General features: G+C 38.7%; 1 protein-coding gene across 1 annotated transcript in view; it reads right to left on the reverse strand.

Annotated features, from left to right (window-relative positions):
- Positions 1-20221, reverse strand: part of RHBDD1 (rhomboid domain containing 1) — a 32850-nt gene extending 12629 nt beyond the window's left edge. The window contains exons 1-6 of the mRNA XM_063132206.1: positions 20156-20221; positions 10448-10940; positions 9118-9250; positions 4387-4475; positions 3389-3442; positions 1140-1259 (exon numbers count right to left, since the gene is read on the reverse strand). Coding sequence (XP_062988276.1) covers positions 1140-1259; positions 3389-3442; positions 4387-4475; positions 9118-9250; positions 10448-10880 — 829 coding nt within the window. The 5' untranslated portion in view covers positions 10881-10940; positions 20156-20221. The remainder of the gene's footprint in view (positions 1-1139; positions 1260-3388; positions 3443-4386; positions 4476-9117; positions 9251-10447; positions 10941-20155) is intronic.
- Between the last annotated feature and the right edge of the window lie 229 nt (positions 20222-20450).

Raw genomic sequence — 20450 nt, forward strand, 5'->3', positions numbered from 1 at the left:
TTTCTAAAAAAAAAAAAAAGGTTGTATAAACTTACTCTCCCTTCAAAAGCTTGGAGTACCAGAGAGGATGTTGCATTGCCCAGGATGTGGGATCCACTATTGGTTACTCTAATACTGGTTTGAATGGAAATGATAGAAGGAAGAGGCTGAAAATGTAAGAGTCTGCCTCAGTTCAGACAACATGTTAGTCAATGCAGTGCAAAAACTCCATTCAATGGTTGAGTTTTTAGGGAGTACTCCCAACACAACATATTCTAACTCCACTGTTGTGTGACTGTGGGCTACCATGGAGTTAAGTAAAATCCATCTATCGCAATATTTGATTGACAGTTCCTCCGCCCTCTCTCTTCCCGATCCTCTGATGGTATCAGCTAATGCTGCTAAAAAACAATCCCAGCGGCTCTCCTAGTGTGCCACTCTCTCCTTTCACCGCTATTGCCAGGGAACTCTGTACCCAGTGGGAAAAGTCAATGCAATGCAATGGAAAACTCCACAGAGCCTGCCACAAAATGATTGTGCAGGAACTCTCCTCTGTACAGCATGGATATTCAGCGTGGAGTTTTTGCATATTCATGGTGGAGTTTTTCTAAAAAACTCCACCATGGGCTGGAGTTTTCCCACCAGACAACACATTTCTCAACGGTGGTGTAAAAACTCCACCATATAGTTCTAACCACCACTGAGAAACATGTTGTCTGAACTGAGCCTGTGTGTAGAGTCCAAGTCCTTTGCAGTGCAGATGACACCATTTCCTGCTGCCCTAGAGTCTTGGCCTGCTGCTATCATTGGGTGGAGGAAATGCAGCCCAGAAGTAGTGCAGCCTTGACTGGAAGATATATGCCAGTTGTTGTTATGGGTGTACAATTATATCTCCCATGAGAGATTTGATAGTATGATATTTTTAGTGCTTTTCCTTAAAAGAGAGCAATATGAATCTTGGAAGAAATCATGTCAGGAACGTCCTGGTGTCTACTATGCAGAAATATAAACTTGGAAAATGACAGGAGTAAAAGAAAATGCTAATTCATGAGGCTCTGCTTCATTTTATTTTTAAATATCACCCTGAAGAAATATGAACAATTATACATCAACATGTAACACACCCTCCAGAGATTCTTAGTATGATGGGAGAATCTTACCTCTGTCATTTAGACTGTTTCTCATTGCCCTCTCAAACTGTTCATCTTCATTCAGTCCACCAGTATACAAGTTGTAGTTTCTTGGTGGATAGGATGAGTAACCAGAATATCTAGAATTGTCTGTACAAATAAGAGAGAATAAAAATTAATGTAAAGATAATGGAAGTGAATATAAAATTTCCTGCACACCTTGCTTTTTTTATTTTTTATTTATTTATTTATTTATTACATTTTTATACCGCCCAATAGTTGAAGCTCTCTGGGCGGTTCACTTTTTTTTTTAAAAAAAAAAAGTGCTGTTTTACTGTTGTGCTTCTGTATTTGGTTGACAAATAGTTGCTTTTCCTTGTTGTCCTAGTTATGTTGCACAAGTATTGGTTTACACACGCATAACTTCAGTAGTCCTAGCATTGGAACACTGCTGGGTACTACCTTAATATGTAAATATCAAAACATAAACTACATGTCAAGTGCAGGCTTTATAGCATCTTTATGTTAAAGAATACACCCTGCTCCTTTATTTATTTATTTTTACCGTTTATATACTGCCTTATAAGTAAAACTCCTTTAAACACTCTAATTGTGCTTATTGGTGGTTCTTATTATTATCAATAATAATAATAAAAATAAAAAAATAAAAAATGATACCGCCCCATAGCCCACGCTCTCTTACAAAAAATTAAAACATTAAAAACAATATACAAAATTTAAACCATAAAAACACAGGGTTAACAACAGGGTTAGCGCACATCACACTAGCTGTATAGAAAACCATATATACAAGCAGGTCCTGTATGCATGATTCCCAAGCCCAATCCAGCAGCTAGATCTGCACTTGTCTAGCCAGGTAAACAAACCTGGAATCCCACCTATTAGCTGCTTAGAAGGGTGAGCAGAGGGCCAAATTCAGTCCTTGCCCCTTCCCATTTCCTTACTCATAGCTTATCAACAAGATTCTAACATTACTATCCTAAACCAGGTTTATTCAGATGAAGGTCCCACTGGGTATGTTCATACATCATGCTAAGCCACCATGTATTGTTTGTTTGCTCGATAACCCACATTACTCCTGAAGGACAATCAAGCACAGTGCGGCTTGCCATGGATTGTTTCCCCCCTCAGTCCTCCTGCCTGCTCCTGGCATGTATCCCAGGCACCTTTGCAACAGAAATTGTTTTCTCTTTCCCTGCATCATCACAAGCTCACGCCCCCTGCCCCTGCATCAGATCGCCAAATACATATAATTTGCTGGGTCCTTACGCACACGTTAACACGTCCCCCAACTTTATTTTTTTATTCAGGGTCTTGCACAAATGCACAGGAATGCAAACGCACCTGTCCGTTATTTAGCCCAGCATACCTATATCCCTCTCTTGTCAATGTGTTTGTCAATTTCATCCTCCACTTCCCTGCTTGTGTTGCTAGTGACACTTTTTATTAAAAGGCTGCCTCACCTACTACTGAAGTAACTACATCTGCCCAAAAAGCTCCCACCCACCCCCCTTCAATCTTTGTGCTTGTTACTTCTCTCCACTGGTCTCCATTGCTAGCTGTCAGATATGCATATGGGTTACAGAGCAGAGACAGGAAGATGTAAAGGCACGCAAATTTCAAAGCAAAGCAGGGAGGGATGGGAATGGTAAGGGCGTGCAAGTTTCAAGGCAGACAAGAGAGGTGGACCAGTAAATATAAGTAAATTTCATGGCAGAGCAGTAAAGTGGAGGGGGAAATTATGCAAATTTCATAATCTTGAGCTTTCAAATGTGTGCACTTGCTCAAGAATGATTTTTTTAAAAGGTTGCAACTGTGTTTGAGACCTTCTCCAGTGTCTTTTCTTCTAATTTTTAGGAGCAGGGGGCAGAGGGCACTGACAAGTGATGAGGGAAGATGACAGTAGTACTAGTGAGGAGGGGCAGGGCTTTTCACTGTTCTTGCCAGGCAGCTCTCTAGCCATTCCTGACAACCCACAATAAAGTCACCATGCTGGGTTCAGACGTCATGACAAGTCATCCTGTAAACAGTTCACCCTGAGCAACTCAACAACAAGTCATGGGGTTTTCGGGGAGGAGGGGGTTGCTCATGGAAAACAACTCATAATGAAACACTCTGGGTTCAGACATCATGTCAATCTACCCTGAAACAACCCATGGTGACAACCCACTATGGCTTATCATGTCATGAAATCAGATCACTATGTTCAATAGGGTTTACTCCCAGATAAATGTACATAGGATTGAAACCTTACTTACCTGGATTGTAGCTGTTTCTTTGTCCTGAAAAAACAGTTGGAGAGATGAAGCCACCTAGTAGGAAAAATGCAATTACTATTCACAAACATTTCTTCCAGTATTACAATGGAATATATGGGATTTAGTCTTGCAAATATATTTTGACATAGCCTTTCGACTGAAATATGGAAAACTATGCAGCTCATGGCAGACCATGTTTGTCAGTTCAAACTTGTTCAAAAAGGCATAGCTGCTTCACATACTGTTTGTATTCAGGGTTATGTGCCTTTCTTCTGTACTTTTCACAGATGCACAATGTGCAGGAATACATTCCCTACGAAGAGGTTCATTTAAAGTGAAATCATACAAGACATCTGGTCTGCTTTCTAAAAACACAGCAACCATCCTTTCTATCTGGATATAGCACACTGACTCAAGAACAGTCTGAATAGTCCACTTTAAAGAGGAGTCCATATTCCAGCTCTCCCAACTCTGGAGGTGTTAGTATATGTTAAGAGTCTGTCAAACTATTCATGTGAACATGACTACAGGAAAATGTAAAACCACACTTATTGGAGGGAAATGCCACCTAAACATGGCTTGAAAGTTACAAAGCTAAAACTAAGAAGTATAATTCCTGTTCTCCTGGATCTTCTGGAGGGGATTCCAAGTGTCCAGGTTGCCCTTTTCTCTGGATGGAGGCAGAGTCCAATAGCATTTGATCCACTCCAAGAGGAAGGCCACTCTGTTTTTCCAAGCCAACTCTGCCTGGTGTCAGTGCAACAGGATCTTAGTCAAGTTCTTTGGGACTATTTAAGTATTTTTTTTTAAAAAAAACCCCAACAGATATAGGTATTATTATTATTATTATTATTATTATTATTATTATTATTTCTTTGGCTTTTCTCCCATTACCCATCCAGATACCCAGAACAGTAATTCACAGAAACTTCCCTTTCAATTCAAAATTGCACTGAACTGCAAGTTCTTAGTAAGTACCAAGGCTCATCATTCTGTACCTGCACATGCTTTCATGATCATCTTCAGGGGTCCCATGGTGTACATTAGACCAACAAGAATACCAGCCAGATGCCCTGCAAAAGAAGTCCTAAAAAGAAAGCAATCCTTTGTGAGATACTGCTCCTGATTCGATACATTCTGAACCCTCATTATCCCAATGTAGACCAATTAGTCACAGTTTGCAGCCTGTGTTCCACTTGATACATTTTAAATTGTAAAATGTTTAATATAACCAAAGGAACAATGAGTATTTCAATGTCCAAAAAAAATGGGAAATAACAATGATCTAAAAGAACATTGTAGTATTTATGGATTATTTATGATCCAATAGGATTCCTCTGACTTATTAACTTACACAGTCAAATCCAGAGACTGGATTTACTCTCCAAAACCATGAGAAAAAGATAGGGAAAAGGTGAATGCAACCCTTTATCTAGCTTTAAGGACTTCCAGACCCACTAATGCACTTATTGACTGGTCTCTCAAAAATTTGCACAACACATAGAAAACTGAAAGTTGATACACATGTAGTCAAAGACATTTGTATGCATAAATAAATGCTAATCAGACATAAGATTAATTTAACTCTAACCATTTAAAAGCTAAAAAACATTAGTAAGAACGAGTGTCACTGAAAAAAATCCTTTGGGATTTCAAGCCAGCTATCCTTTAACTTATCTTCAAATGACAAGTGTCTAGAAAAAGATGCACATACTGAGGTGACAGGGACTAGTATCATGTAGTTTTCACAGCATCTGAGATCCAACTAAGTACACAGGTGTCCTGGAAATTGGGAAATTATGGATCTTTGGGTCCCTGGGACATTGCTGTTTCAGCTTTCCACAAGCCAGTCAGGAAGGAACTGAGGCCTCACAAAAGTGTATGACCTAGTTTGCACATTATGTTGGGGCTGAGCGGGAAAGAGCAAGTATGTCGCCTCCTGCACATCCACCACTTCCATTTTTACTCAACAATATACAATTGGCCTGTTCATATGTTGCTGAACATGATATGTGAACCCGGAGTGCTGGGTGGTTTCGGGGCTAAACAACCCAGCAGTTAACCCATGGCTTTTTGTAGGGTTTTCTGCTGGATTGTTCAGCCCCTAAACAACCCAGCCCTCCAGTTTGGCATATTATGCTCAACAACATATGAACAGGCTAATTGTAGATTTTTGATTAAAAGCAGAAGGGGCAGGTGTGCAGGAGGCAGCACACTCTGTTTCCTGCTTGTTGCACCATGGGCTTTTATGTGCAAACCACCCCACTGCATCATTATTTTATTTCCTTTCTACTGAGAGGCCAGTTTAAGTAAAGTGCTCTTTAAAATAGAGAAATAGAAGAATAAGATTAGCAAATTTATAGAGAGAAAACCTACCAAACTTCAAGCCAAGAAAAACAAAACAAAGTTAACTTGCAAGTTAATGTTTATTTGGAAATAAACCCATGGTGGATACAACCAATCGCACTTTTTATGTTCTGTACTGCGAAACTAAAACCTTAGAAAGTAGACAATGTAGTAGTAGAGATGTGCCCAAGTTAAACAAAACACTGTTGATTTAAAGCTGTAACATACAAAAAACCTTTATTGTTTCTTTCTATTAGCAAGTGTTCCCCTTTCTAGTTATTTTGTAATATATCTGAAGCACTGAATAAGAATTATCAGCCAACTTGACTAAAAGTAGAGCTAAAAAACTGGCTCTGTGTTTAGCATCATGTGCATGAACTTTTCTTCACTCACAACTAAGAGTTTGGAAAGGAGGAACCCCACAAAGCACCAAGAAAACACCCATTTCATGCGCAATATCATGTATCTCTAAAAATTAATTAAGACATTCCAATACTTCAAGTGAAGAAGCAATTTCCAGAACAAACCTTGCTAAAAAGACAATACTATACTACAGAAAAATGATAGTGACTGCATTCCTTACTTTATTCAAGTGGTAACTTTCGTTACCACTTGATATTCTGAATATGTGAGACTTTTTCCAGCAGTTGACATGGAATCAGCCATTGTGGATTATTGCATCTTATCCTATCAGGCTATTACCCAACAAAGAAGACATTGTTCTTTGTACAATTTCTATCCTGGGGCAGGCCACAACAATTCCCAGACAAATTAAGGTGACTCTAATCAGTAAAACATCCAGATAAAATTTAAAACCCAGAAACTAAAACTTTCAGATAAAATTAAAAATTCAGCCAGGCCTAGAAAATAGGTAGAAAACTAAGCCAAATCTTCAAGAGGGGATGGAAGCTTGGGGGTAGACACCAAGAATACCCTTCTGTTGTTGCCAAGACACAGATGCACCTGACAGAACAGCGTGTGAAATCAGAGATTGTAGCAGGGTATGGTGGCCTCTCGGCTATGTGAGGTCCAAGCTGTTTAATGTTTTATATACTAAAACACACCTGCAAGAGCATACGCTATACACTGATGTCACATCCAGCAACAACAACACCCCCCATGTAGTATTTCTAAATATCTGACCTGTGGGATGAGCTCTGTCAGGAGAGAAACAGGGGAAATATGAACCTGTTGATTATTCTGCCCTCTCAGTGGTTTTTGATACCTTCAACCATGGCATCGTTTTGAAGAGGCTAACTGGATTGGGCGTTCGCAGCACTGCTCTTTGGTAGTTTTACGTATACCTGGACAGCCACTTCCAAGGCATCCATTCTCTTTATGTGTTTGCTGTGTTTAAACTATATTTTAATGATGTAACAATTTTTATTTTTTACTATTTTTAAAACATTTTTATTCTTTCACCTTCCATCCCACCCAAAAAATTATTGCTGTGAGACAGTTTATACATTGAATAATAATAATTTAATGTTTTAAATATATTTTGTAAAATGATTATTTTGATATTATTCAGATTAGAATTAAAACGTTAAGAAACAAGTGAGAGTATAACTGCAAAGATGAGCAGGAGAATATCAATAGCCAGGGTAGTAATAGCAGTAGTAGCTTATCACCCATAAACTAAGATTCTAGCTCCTATTTATTAGGTTTATAAATCGCATCCTCTTCCCACTAGGCACTCACGGCGATATACAAGAAAAACGTTAAAACTTCACATAAATCCAAGATATACAGCAGCAACAACAAAAACACAATAAAATTTGAGAGCAGCCTTAAAACTGAAGAGTGACAAAATATTATACAATGTTAAAAGCCTGATGGAACAGAACATTCTTTACTGCCTATCTAAAGCAAAATAAGGAAGTAGCCAATCGTACTTCTCTTAGAAGGGAGTTCCACAATCAGGCAGTGCTACCAAAAAGGTCCTTTCACAAGTACCCACCAACCTAGTCTCTCTAGATGGTGGGGCATATATAACAGGCACTCCAATGTTTATAGTAAATAATGGGCAGGCCCATATGGAAGGAAACAGTTCTTCAGATATCCTGTCCCAAACAGTTTAGGGCTTTTGGCGACAGGATATTTTCCCCCATTTTGAGACTCTATAGCAGCTCTGGATGCTGTTTTGTTTGATTTTTTAATTTTTTTTCAGATCCCCCAAATTTCAGGAGGTGGCAGGGGCTGCACTCATGGGCTGCGTGAGACTCATCAGCCACTTTATGTCTACCCCTAATATAGAAGAACAAGTCATGCTGAAGAAGAATCAACATGGCTTCTGCGAAATAAAGTCTTGTCTGACAACCTTTTCAAGATTTTTGAGAATGTCAACAAACGTGGATGATCTGCTAAACACTTTTAATTTGGACTTTCAAAAGGCTTTTGACAAAGTCCCTTGTCAAAGGCTCCTGGACAAACTTAGCAGTCATGGGATAAGCAGATGGGTCCTCTTATTGATTTATTTATTGATTTATTACATTTATATACCGCCCCATAGCCGAAGCTCTCTGGGCAGTTTACAAAAAGTTGAACCAGTTACTCATGGATCAGTAACTGGTTAAAGATTAGGAAGCAAAGAGTAGGAAGAAATGGAGAGATATAGAAGTGGGGACTTCAAGGATCAGTACTGAGACCTGCAGTATTTAACTTGTTCATGAACTGGTTAGGGAGAGCAGTGAGGCAGTCAATTTGCAATGACACAAATTATCTTAAGTGATAAAACCAAAAAGGATTACAAAGGCCTCTAAAAGGTTCTCTAAAAACTGGGTGAATGGGCATTAAGATGGCAAATGCAGTTCAATGTAATTAGGTTTAAAGTGATGCACAGTGAGGCAACATATCCTAACTTCACATATATAATGAAGGGATCTGAGCCAGCGGTGACTGACCAAGAAACGGATCTTGGGGTTGTGGTGTATAGTTCAATGAAAATGTTGACCCATGTAACAGTGGCAAAACTTGGGCTAATTAACCTTTAATTTAACACAGTGCATGCTTGGCACCTTCCACAGTTTTATTACTCTTATTGTTTAATTTTATTGTCATTATTATAAGGTATTTATCCTTTTATAACATTACATACAATGTCCATGGGTACCTTATTGATGAAGGGGGAGTTTATAAATAGTAAAAATAAATAAATAAAATAGTAATCTCAATTGCCACTTAGGGAAACAAGAAGCTGTATTTTCCTCTCCAAGAAGCCTTTCTCTTTCCATCTGAATACATATGCCAATGTTCATATCAAAAAGGGCAAGCTAGGAGGATGCAGCCCTGTGGTTGACACACCCTATTCATAATAATTACATCCAGAAACATATATACAAAATAATTTACTGTATGTTGTAGATGCTTCCCAGCACACTTACCCTGGGCTCAATAAATGAATTGCTATAAGTTCGAACCAACAAGCATATTTATTGGACACATTCACTCCTAGGATGTTGCTGGACCCGCCTGGGTGATAATAGTTGTTAAGAACTTTCAAAGCAAATAACACTCCTATATCAAAATAAATAGAAAAAAAATCACATCAAGAGGAATTGTCAAGTAATACGAAAAACAATGAACATACACGTTTTGTTTTTCTTGGTATGCTTCTCTGCCTTATGGCCTATCTCTGTTCATACTCCAAATACAAGTACCACAGTTTTCTCTAAATAGTTTCTGGAAGATTTTTGTGTGTGTGTTGGTGGTATAGGCTGTAGTGATAGAGAATTGTAGTGAAAATCCAGGTATCTTAGTGTACTTCTGGGGGGCGGGGATTCAGTACCATTCGGAATTCTTAAAATTTTAAAAATATAACGACGAGGAAGTACATAACACAAGAATCAGGCGATCCCATTCAAAATCATTTAAACCTACTAAAACACAGTAGATGCAATTAATCATGTCCTCAATATTTTACTAGATATTCTACTAAATACAGACATGCACCATTTCAGATTTACCTCTCCCTTGTATTGTGCTTGGCCTATTGATGATACTCTCCTATACAACTTCAGGGGTTATTGCACTCACTGTGGTCTGCAGCAAGACAGAGGTTTGTATAAAACGTTGGCTTTAATCTACCGTAAAGCAATTCCGCTGATGCAAGCAGGGCACCCTACTTTTGTCAACCCCGGCATTTCCACTGCACCCTCCAAACAGCTGCACACAAAGGCAGGAGTAGCCTACAGAATAGTACGGTATGTAGTGTGGAGGGCTGCTGTAAATAGGAGAACTGGAAAAACCGCCTGTCCTGACTTGCTTGTAACTCATTGCCCACTAATGCAGTCAACCATTAGAAACAACCCAGAGATATAAATGAAGTGAAAACGTTTGAGGTTTTGAACCCCAATGGAAAATTTCATGCATCCTACATCTCTTTCCAAAATAGGGAAAAAGGTCATATTATAATAATTTTTTATTGTTCAATAAATTCAGTAAAACAATTGATGTAATTGATTTGCTTGAAATTGTGCTATAGTATTGGCCTTACAGGAATAAGCGATAAATGACTATCTTTGGATCAGTTTCTAGTCAGCAGAAACTATTAGTGTGAACAGTAAACCTTCTTCAATTCCCTTCTTAAAAACTACTGTCTACCACAAAAAGAGACAGGAGTGGGCACATGTTCCCACCTCTGCACTAGATGATCACCTCTTTGCAAAAAACCTGGCATTTTCAATAAAAGTAAATAAAAAAGGGATATCTTACCTGAAAAACCAACAGCACAGCTCCGTTTATATGAAGAATCATCCAAAAGTTCTGCAAGTATAAGTTCCAGAAATATGTATACAACTCCGACCAGCAGTGAAAACAATGAAAGTATATATCCAAACCACACACTTCCAAGCCTCCTCTCCAACTTAATTCCCTTCCAAAGCAGAGATACCATATTAAAATATAAATGCCAGTCATCGGCATGGTGAATCGGTGAAAGATACAAACGATGCCAATCTCTCATGTAAAGACCCTCAGTAACACTGATGCATGCTTTGTTCAGCGGTTCCAAGGGTTGTAAAAAGAGAAAAATGTTCACTGCCAACGCTGCAAGTGTGACAGGTGGAATGTTGTTAAGTCCAACTTGATAGATCTGAGAAAGTAGAAGTAGTAGTCCAGCATTTAAACCTTTGTGTCTTCGCTGCATGGTTGCTTCTTTTATTCAAAGAAACTGCAACTTGAACATTGCTAAACCCAGATAGAAACTCTGAAAAATAATATGCTTAAAATTAGTATAACAATAAGACTTACAGGGTGTGCGATTTTTTAATAGAAGTTATAGCTAAGCAGAGAGGATTTTGTCAACTACTACATAAATATAAGGGTAGCTGTGGGAAATCAGCAACGGCCAATTTTAGGCAGGAAAAAGTTCTGCTTCCTATACATTGTCCAACTGTTTTCTAAGATGATTCAGAAGAATAAAGACCACAGCATTAAGTGCAATTCCTGTGTATTTTACCACAAAACAAACATCGAGCAATTCCTCTTGACAGCTACTAATAGTTATGTATTGTAACCAGCTTATTATTCTTGCTTCTGAAATATTTTTATTGATTGCAAATTTGTGGACCTTTAGATTATATGACTAAATTTGCAAATTAATAAAAAAATATTTTTAAAGCAAGAATAATACTTTGTTTTTAAATAATGTACACATATGGCAATAAGGATCTTCGAAAAGGTATTCCCTGTCATGTCAAGAGAAAATGGGAAATGCTTATTTTAAGCGGGTGTTTGCCACCTGCAGGGATGTTTTTTTTAAGGCTGCTGCCCAATTAATTGGGAAACCTTCTTAGATCATTAAAAGATTTTAATCCATTAATGTAACTGATTAAATACTGCAGCTCTAATATTTTTGTATTTTGAATACTGTACATAACTAGGGTGACTATATGAAAAGGAGGACAGGGCTCCTGTATCTTTAACAGTTGTATTGAAAAGGGAATTTCAGCAGGTGTCATTTGCATATATGGGGAACCTGGGGAAATTTCCTCTTCATCACAACAGTTAAAGCTGCAGGTGCCCTGCCCTCTTTTAAATCTGGTCACTCTAGTATAGTTCCTGCACCTTTAACTGTGGTGATGAAGAGGGAATTTCACCAGGTTCTCCATATACACAAAAGACACCTGCTGAAATTCCCTTTTCTATGCAACTGTTAAAGATACAGGAGCCCTGTCCACCTTTTCATATGGTCACCCTAACATAACCAATTTGAATCACTATGTTAAACCACCAAACTCTCTTCCTAAGATTGAATTCCTATGCACAGTACTTATCTTGAACATTGTGGGGATTGAGTAAACATATGTAGGATTGGGTGACATGTTAATTTACAATCTTAATTAAGGGTGCAAATCTAAACATACTTACTCAAGAATAAGCCTCAATGAGCAAAACAGGATTTACTTCTAAGTAAACATACATAGGACTGAACTGTAAATGTCTCTCCCAATTCAGTGGGAAAGGCCAAGTGCTTTTTTGCCATTAGGGAAACTAATGTCTTTAGCATCACATAAACTTCACATATATGAGATACATGTGGGACCTGCAACAAGATGTTGCAATATGGAGCGTGTTGATTCAGTGTTACAGGCAGCTTACAATGCCCTCTTCCAGGATACTGAATTCTATCCCGCATCCTTATCCCATCTCCATCCTGAGACTCAGCATTCTGCGGACACTAAGCATGTTCAGTCCTCATCAAAGTGGTTTTTGATAGAGAAGTGAAAGAGATTTTTTCTATTTCTGCAAACCTTGGAGTTCCTCCTGAGCACGCTAATACCTTTCTTTGTTCCTCAGTAACCTTATTTTTCACTGTACAGTGAATTGAAAGCCAAAAATATATAATGCTACAGGCAGCAAGCAAAAGCACACGTTAAGGCCCTGATGCCAATACTTTACTTTTTAAAAGAAAAACAGCAAGGAGGTGGATTTGGAGGGTGCTACTGCTGCTTTTTTCCAAATTGCTCCACCTTGAAGCCACTTTTGGCATGATCCTATTTGTCATTTGTAGCGGAGAAGCTGGAGAAACAAGAGGTATGCACCAGGGTGCTTTTTCACAGGCTTTGCACATAAGATGTAATTAGTCTTTAGTCCCTGCAATGAAATGTAAACTACAAAGAAAGCCAAGTAGTTATTTGGGAACACCTCTTTGGTCGTTTTGGAATTCAATGTATTGTCAACACAACTTTTTCAGCTGCTTAAAACATTCTTCCTCCAACCTCTGCTGTGTTTATTAAAAGGCTAATGAAGCTTTAAACAATGCACGATTTATTCTGTTTCCTCCAATGATTTCTCAAACATGCAACAGCTTTCAAAATGTACATACTTACAAAATAATCTTGAAATGGATGTTTGTCTTTAACTTAAAACTGCCACATGCCTACATTTTTTGTCACCTACACAAGATAAATTTCTGCAACTACATATTCTAGGAATGTTATTGTTCTATATAAACTAGTGAAAAGTATTTAAAGATGTAAGTTTACATTGAACAACAGTACCTCTTTTTCTTTGGTTAACAAACAAACAAACAAACCTTGTTTGGATGTTGACGAATTGTGTATGAAGATATATATTTTTTAATAATAGAGGAAAGCAACTCCAGTGCAGAAAACAACCATACAATAAAAACAAGAGCCAACTCTATTCCTATTCAAAAGCATGCTTAATTTTGCATACAATCCAAAAGTAAAATATTAATAGAGGGAGAAAACGTGGAGGCAGTGACAAACTTTGTATTTCTGGGCGCAAAGATTACTGCAGACGCTGACTGCAGCCAGGAAATCAGAAGACGTTTACTTCTTGGGAGGAGAGCAATGACAAATCTTGATAAAATAGTTAAGAGCAGAGACACCACACTGACAACAAAGGTCCGCATAGTTAAAGCAATGGTATTCCCCGTAGTAACCTATGGCTGTGAGAGCTGGACCATAAGGAAAGCTGAGCGAAGGAAGATAGATGCTTTTGAACTGTGGTGTTGGAGCAAAATTCTGAGAGTGCCTTGGACTGCAAGAAGATCAAACCAGTCCATACTCCAGGAAATAAAGCCAGACTGCTCACTTGAGGGAATGGTATTAAAGGCAAAACTGAAGTACTTTGGCCACATAATAAGAAGACAGGATACCCTGGAGAAGAGGCTGATGCTAGGGAGAGTGGAAGGCAAAAGGAAGAGGGGCCGACCAAGGGCAAGATGGATGGATGATATTCTGGAGGTGACAGACTTGACCTTGGGGGAGCTAGGGGTGGCGACAGCCGACAGAAAGCTCTGGCGTGGGCTGGTCCATGAAGTCACGAAGAGTCGGAAGCGACTGAACGAATAAACAACAACAAAAACATTATTCCCATCCTAAAACAATTTGTAAATCCCACTGGTTTGAAAAGGCTTTACTAGAAAGTGCTTAGGATCACAGCCTTCTAGACCAGTATTCTTCAACCTTTTCACACTCAGCCTCCAACTATAATCTGCAGTATGGGACAGCTTTTCTTTCTTTCTTTCTGCCATATATGTCATCATTTGTGTGGGGGGGCATTCACTCATGCAAACTGTCTGAAACACAGTTGTGACACAGTCACAGCCCACCAGTAATTTATTTGTATTATTCATTTTTATGCTGTTGCTTTACAAATGTTCAGCCCATAAGGCCTTCCATAGTGGCATACAAAATTAAAAGAATACAAAACAATCTAATACAATAACTGAAAATATAAAATTGACAGCATATTTAATCAAAACACAAGTTTAAAACAGCAAAAATAAAAACTAAGTCAACAAACTACCCACTTTCATGGAACAGACTTGTTCAATCTTCTAAAACTTCTATGGGAGTCAATCAGGTACAATTCTCTGGGAGCTCCAAAGTGAGGATGCCACCACAGGAAGGCCCCAAGATTTAGTCACTGTGGATCATACTTCCACAAACAATGAGACCTTAAAAAAGGGCTAATTGAATAACCTTAATCCACATAAATTGAAGAACAATGATTCCCAAGTAATTCCCAAACTGTGTGCAAGGCATACTAGTGTGCCAGGAGGACAGCCAAAGACCACATACAGCATTGATTCCCACTTCTCTCTATGCCAATATATGTAAGAAGAAATCAAATATCAACAGCAAAAATTACTAGCTCCAGATAATCCTTTAGTGCTCACACATTGTGCTTGAAACTAAAATTATACACAGATCCACTAAAATTTGGGTTAGGAAGAAACTTTATCTGTAAAGTCTAAAAATTAGATATCATATGGTTATCGCTTCTGACCCTTTGGCATCTCCTAATCTGCACAGCAACAAAAATAAAAATTGATTACATGTGCAATTGTAAGTATGTCCCACAGCATTTAAACATAGATGTGTATAAAACAGAGGCCTTAAATCACAATCCTAAACACATTCTAATAGAAGTAAGCCTACTTGAAATTTGAAAGAGAATTGAGTTTGGGGTTGGTTATTGAGAGCACAACTCTAATCAAAATTCTGCTGGACAAATCTATGAATGTTTCATAATTGATAAAACCCATAATAGAAGGAAGAATTGGATTACATTAGAAACATGTTAATTTGCTGCATTCGGAAGTCATGATAAACCATTGTTTATTGTGATAGAAATGAGCTTTGGGCTTGCACATTTCCCTCCTCCTCAGGCATAGCTGCAAGATCGGAAGCTTTTGCTTCTTTTTTATTAGCCACAAGCTTAGTATTACTTCCAAATCTGAAACAAACAGGTTCTAAGCCATAATTTGATTTTGGCTTATTTCAAACAAACCGTAGTTAAGATTTACTAAAGCCATACAGGTTTGGATGAAACAGCAAACTGCTGTTAATTAAAAGTGAAAGCTTCCAACTTCCTTATGGCCATGACAGAGGAGTAGGGAGGCGAAGTGTACAATCTGATCACAACCATTATTTATTGTGACATTTGAATGCATAGCCATTGTATTTAAGGTAAAGTAATCTTGATTCAAATTCCAGAAACTTAAAAAACTGAGAGAAAAATAAAATGTTTCCCCACACAAATTCTTTGAAAGAGCCAGAACATCTGATCCTAGAAACAGTACTGTGGCTATAGAACCATGAGTATTATACAGATCTATGATGTAGTTTGATACTTCCCCCAATTTCATTTCCTTTTATCTTAGATTTTTCATTAATAATGCTATTTGATAGCTTATTAAGACTCACTCACTTTTCAGAACTGTGCATGTCCTAACTTGCAGTGGAAAAGAAATGAGGTAGTTCAAAAGAAAACTTCCAAGGTAAATTATGTAAATAATTTGTAAGCATATTTTTGCTTCGAGGAGTTGAATCATGCAGGGCGATATTCACTTTAGCAGAATACCATTAAATATGAAACAAGGGTCATTTTCTAAAGCAGGTTCTTGCAATTTACTCAGCATTTGAGAGCTCATATTTTGAAGACCAAAATGCTGGTTTTGGATCCCAGTCATTACAAGACTTACTTTAATCATATCTGTGCCTAGGCCCATAAAAATCAATTGTCTGTTGGATGGTAACTGATGATAACTGGCAGTAAACTTCTTGCATAATTTTATCCTACTACTTACCACGCAATAGGGGGATTAAATACAAAGTATTTAAGCAGAAATTAAGATAGGCATTAGATATGACATATAAAAGGTACCCAAAAGTCTGATCTGTGACATATTACTACTGTGACATATTATATATACTACTCCCTAAACAACTGAACTGATTATCTCAGCACAACTGCAACATCACTAATATGAAATTTAAAAGTTGTACTAAAGAGTTATCATGTTCTTCTAATTTAGGACACAATCCTATGCATGTTTAGGCAGAAGAAGTCCTACAGCTCCCACAATTCCCCAGCCAGCATGACTAGCTGGTGAATGCTGGGAGTTATAGGGCTTTTCCGTCTAAATACACATAGGATTGTGACCTCAAACACACAAATTCATACAGTATAAATTTATTGTATTCCCAAACAAATCTGGCATATTATGAAATTGTCTAGAAGATTTGGAAAATGAAAGCAGAATACGGTTTATTACAGTGGTTCCCAATTGGGGGTCCGTGTAACCCACCCAGGGGGTCCGTGGCCCCATTCACATATTCACCATTCATTTCTGGAGTCCACTGATGACAAATTCCTACCAGAAGTAAAATATAACATCACTGAGCACCTGTGTGATTTAGCAACTAGCTTCAGAGATTACTTCCCTGCACCTAATCCTGAAAACTCATGGATAAGGAATTCTTTTGAATATGGTGATGTACAACTAACAACTCTATCTGCAGAAGAGCAAGATGCACTTGTTGACATGACTTGTGATGTGACTTATTAGATTGTAAGCCTATGCGGCAGGGTCTTGCTATTTACTGTGTAATCTGTACAGCACCATGTACATTGATGGTGCTATATAAATAAATAATAATAATAATAATGATGGTTCACTGAAATCATTTTTCAAAGAATATAGACTGGACCAATTCTGGGTGAAGGTTTTTCCTAATCGTAAGAATTTAGGTGAAAAAGCTTTGAAACATCTAGTTCCCTTTTGTTCCACACATCTTTGTGAACAAACATTTTCAACATTTTGTGATATGAAGAACAAGCATAGAAATCGGCTCGATGTTGATCCAGATTTGGGATTAAAAGTAGGAAACAATGTGGAAGGGATTGTTCGAGACAAAAAGAGGCATGATTTCTCCCATCACATTTAGGTTTAGTAGCTGCTAGACAAGTCATAATTTGTCCAATTGTAAACTAGACGTTAGTAAAATTAAATTAATCTTTATATTCCTAACTAAATCATTGTCATTTTTGCGTGGTAACATCACAAATTTTATGGTCTGTTTTTTAGTATACCTAAAATCCTTCGCTTATTAGGGGCTACCCCTTATTTTCTCCAAAAAATTGCTTCGCACAAATAATTACCATAGAGATAACAATTTTTTTCAAAAGTAGGGGGTCCATAGCTTGGCATTTGAAAAACAAGGGGTCCGCAGTACTTAGCTAATTGGGAACCACTGGTTTATTATATTAGAAACAGGGGAAGATTCTTCTCTACTAACAGAAAGATAGTTTGCACCTATCACTACTGCACTAGTGCAATTAAACAACATAAATGCAAATCTTTAGCAGCAGCTTGTTTAATAAATAAAGACAAACTCAAATTGACAGGAGCAATGAGTTATTTGAAACTGGAATGGGGTGAGGAGAAAAAAGGTTGGATGTAAGATCAGAGAACATTAATATTTGTACCAAATTAGTCCTCTAACTTGAACAAGGGAAACAATTTGGGTAAAAGTCTTTGCATAAATATGATTGCAGATTGGGCCCATTAATGACTTCACACTGTTGGGGATGGGTGGGAATGGATCACAGAACACTTCAGATTATAAAAAACACTACTGAAGAATTATATGGAAGGACCATAAGATGCTGGAAATCTCTGGACAGGACAAAAAGGCAGCCATAGGGGGAGAGGGATGAGGAAAGAGTGATTCAGATAGCAGGCGGAGGATGGTTAACTCTTTTCCACACACTACTTTCCCACTTTAAAGTCACCATTTTCCCCAAGAGAATAAACAAGCAAGTACCTGTGCATCATTAGGATTACACTATTGAGCATAACAATGACTATAGCAGAACCAAAGGGTGGCTACAGACATGGCTCTTATCACACCATTGTCCTGCCTCATTCTAGGAATTTTACGGGAAGGTACAGATGACCTTATCTTCCACTCATAACTCTCCTGTGTTTTCCCACTGCTTTTTCTTTTTTCTTACTGTAGAAAACTGATAAGGAGAAAAAGATGAAACAGCTTCACAATATCACATCTAATGCTAAGAATTAGAAAGCGTTAGTCGGAAGCGAATGAACGAATAAACAACAACAATTCTTGTTATAGATCTATGGTTTGGTAAGTCTCTAGGGTGAATATAACGGATTTGCATTTGTGGGATGATTGGCTGATAGAGTGAGGAGAGGGTGTAGTGTGCGTGCTATATAAATTGTATGCTCTGTGGGGTTGTTGTGAGAGGGTTTAGATCAGGGTCAGGGAGTTAATGTACAAGGGTTTAGATGAGAGTGAATGTTTTAGGATTGAGAACTGAAAGAGTTAAGGATTCAGTGAAACTCTGTTGTGATTCGGTAGTGATTGAGAGCGATTTTTGAGTATTGTTTATGGAAGAACATATACTGATAGAGCCATTACAAGTTATTTCTTTGTTATTAACTAATTCATTGTAATTAATACATCTTTATTTATAAAATCCTATGTCTTCTGCTCTTAACTACAAAAGGAGGTAATGAAGGAAACAGTACAAGATTATAAAGGCAAGTTCATCCATGTAGAGAGAGGACTGAGTAAATGGTTGGGACTGAGCCTTAAAGGTCCTGTTGGCAGCGAAACTGTGTGTGTGTGTGTGTGTGTGTGTGTGTGTGTGTGTGACAGAGAGGTGGTTCCTGCTTGGAATTGAAAAGACCTTAACAAAAGGGAATTCTCACTGAGAGAAAGGAGGAACACTACACTATGACTTCTCTGTTTAGAAACAAAATTAACCTAGGCCTCGTCCTTCTGCTCTTAGCTACATAAGGAGGCACCCATGCTATGCTGGTATAGCACAAGCAAGAAGTACTATTGAATTCCCTTGCCTTTCAAAATCACCAAAGCCCCAAACTTGTACATATTTCAGAAGTGCTGCTAGACTTTTCTATTTGTGTTTGCTTTTAATTAAAAGAAGTTATAAGCCATAAAGCACAGGGCACAGAATTTAGTTTTTGCCCTGATTGTCTTTAGCTCTGATTGGACTTTGAAGGAATAGACTTGCTTTTACTCTTCCTGACACCTTAAAGTCAGAGGCGGCCAACTTGTGGCTCTCCAGATGTTTGGCCTACATCTTCCATAATCCCTTACCACTGGTTATGCTGGCTGAGGCTAATGGGAGTATCTGGGGTGGACACAAGTTGCCCACCCTTGCTACGACTACTAGGGCAATTAGCAGTGCAACCCTACACACACACCTATTCAGAAGTTAGTTCAGTGGGTCTGAGTCCCAGGTGAGCGGGCACAGGCTTGCAGTCTACAATAAAAGACTTGGATTTGAAGAATGCGCCACCCTGGAAGGAACAAAGACAGTGAAGCAGGTGAGCGGAAGTATATGGGGAAGCGCAACACAGCCGCTCTTTCGCTGTCTTTAGAAACCTCCAGGCGGGACTTGGCCTAGTTCCGTCCCCTCAGAGCCGCCTTCCGCAGAGCCGTCGCATTAGGGACGGGGGTGGGGGGAGAGAAAGAGCGCCTCCTGACTCCTCGTTCGGCTCCTCTATTTCCCCTGCTACGAGAGGCGGAGAGACGAAGGGCAACGACGCCGCGCTAAAGGCAAAGCTCCTGAGCACAACCTCCACAGAGAAACAAGGTCTTCCCCCCAACTTACGCTCCGCGGTGCGTGCGCTACAGCAGGACGGATCACCCAACGCCGCCACGTGATCCATACGCGGCCCAATCAGGGGCAAGGAAGGGGAGGAACCGTAATGAACAATTCGCCGCTTGCCCTCCATAGCCGCGCCCAGGGCTTCAACTTCACAAGCGAGCATGCGCTGTGAGTCACAGAGACTTTTGCGCATGCCCAGAGACATTCAACCCCCTCCTCGCCTTTTCGCCGGCTCTTATATTAAATAACTGAAAGCGCCTCAAAGGACGGAAGGCTGCTGAAGTCAAGGTCAAACTAC

The sequence above is a fragment of the Elgaria multicarinata genome, chromosome 8, assembly GCF_023053635.1.
Source record: "Elgaria multicarinata webbii isolate HBS135686 ecotype San Diego chromosome 8, rElgMul1.1.pri, whole genome shotgun sequence".
NCBI lineage: Eukaryota > Metazoa > Chordata > Lepidosauria > Squamata > Anguidae > Elgaria > Elgaria multicarinata.